Source organism: Atta colombica, unplaced genomic scaffold (assembly GCF_001594045.1).
Source record: "Atta colombica isolate Treedump-2 unplaced genomic scaffold, Acol1.0 scaffold126, whole genome shotgun sequence".
NCBI classification, from domain to species: domain Eukaryota; kingdom Metazoa; phylum Arthropoda; class Insecta; order Hymenoptera; family Formicidae; genus Atta; species Atta colombica.
In genome coordinates this window covers 4,219,115-4,220,376 of record NW_017259213.1, presented here as the reverse complement: position 1 = coordinate 4,220,376, position 1,262 = coordinate 4,219,115, and the positions used below count along the sequence as shown (strand labels likewise).

Below are 1,262 nucleotides of genomic sequence, written 5' to 3'. Positions count from 1 at the left end.
ATATATATATATATATATCGTATATTATCGTAAATTTATATACATATATACGTATGTATATGTATGTATGATTACATAATTATTGAAAAGAAAAAAATGTCTTCCTGAAATCACAAACCAGGAAATCGCCTTACGCATTTAGATATAACACTGGTATCTGTGCCTTTCCTAATTCAGCCTGCCTGTATGCATACTTTACGTCGCTCATTTAAAAAAAAAAAAACCTAATATTTTCTTTATATTTTTCTACCATTTTTTGCACTATAAAATCTATTTTAGCTCATCTATTTTACTTATGTTATAAAGTAACAGTGAATAATGTATGTAAAAACTATTTTATGAAGAGCGAAAAAATAGTTAATAGATTGCCTTCCGACGTAAAGTATCTAACCATTATACAAAAGGTGCGAATTTAATAAGTGTGTTCAAAACACTTATATTTAAGCACCGAAAGCATATTTTTATGTACGGCGGATGTGTGACAGGCATAGATTATTCTCCTACATTAAAATTAGTAATCTTAAATTAAATTTATAGTAATCTTGTAAATATGATGAAATGAGTTTTATTTGCAAATCAACGATATCTATATAAACTGCACAGAAGATTTTTACAACTCTTAAATATTTTGTGTTTATAAAACGAACTTTTTATTTCTTATTTATATTTTATCAATGAAAAACACTTTTATTCATGTTCCTTGTTTTTGTATTACTATACACACACACACACACACACACACACACACACACACACACTATAATATTTTTTCTCTTTATACTGCCTTTAGAAGATAAAAGCGACAGATGCTTGCTAATGAGAAAATATATATATATTCAATCGTAATAATTACAAGTGGTAGAGAATTTCGAGTGTGAGGAAAATGTTATAGTTATACTAACACTAATGAACGAACCAGATAGATTTGACAGATAATAGAGTACATATGATTGTTCGTACTTTGACAGATTTTTTTAAGTGAAGGAGGAAGTCTCGCCTTGTTTCCCCCGAGCTGAAATGAGAGCGAGCCGCATGCAGATATATCGCGCCATGGCAATCGCATCTTCCACGAATGTATTATTTTATTTCGTTTTTCTCTCTCCTTTTTTTTCATAAATTACAATGAGGACTAGAATAATGCATATTTTGTAACATTATAATTAATTTTTTCTTTTTTCTTTTTTTTTTAAATATAATAGGAAAATATGTTGGATAACAATATATATATGTATAATATTTAAAATTATAACATAAAATCTATT

At 27.3% G+C, this 1,262-nt stretch overlaps 1 protein-coding gene across 10 annotated transcripts in view; it reads left to right on the top strand.

The window, feature by feature from the left end:
- The window catches only part of LOC108684076 (serine/threonine-protein kinase MARK2-like), a 103,446-nt gene that overhangs the window by 95,398 nt on the left and 6,786 nt on the right, over positions 1–1,262 (top strand). The window contains exon 15 of one of the 10 annotated variants that reach the window (XM_018188132.1): positions 969–1,068. The exons of the other annotated variants lie outside the window; for them this stretch is intronic. Within the exon in view, the coding sequence (XP_018043621.1) occupies positions 969–978 (10 nt within the window). The 3' untranslated portion in view covers positions 979–1,068. Of the gene's footprint in view, positions 1–968; positions 1,069–1,262 lie in introns of those variants that run through there. 10 annotated transcript variants of the gene reach the window in all.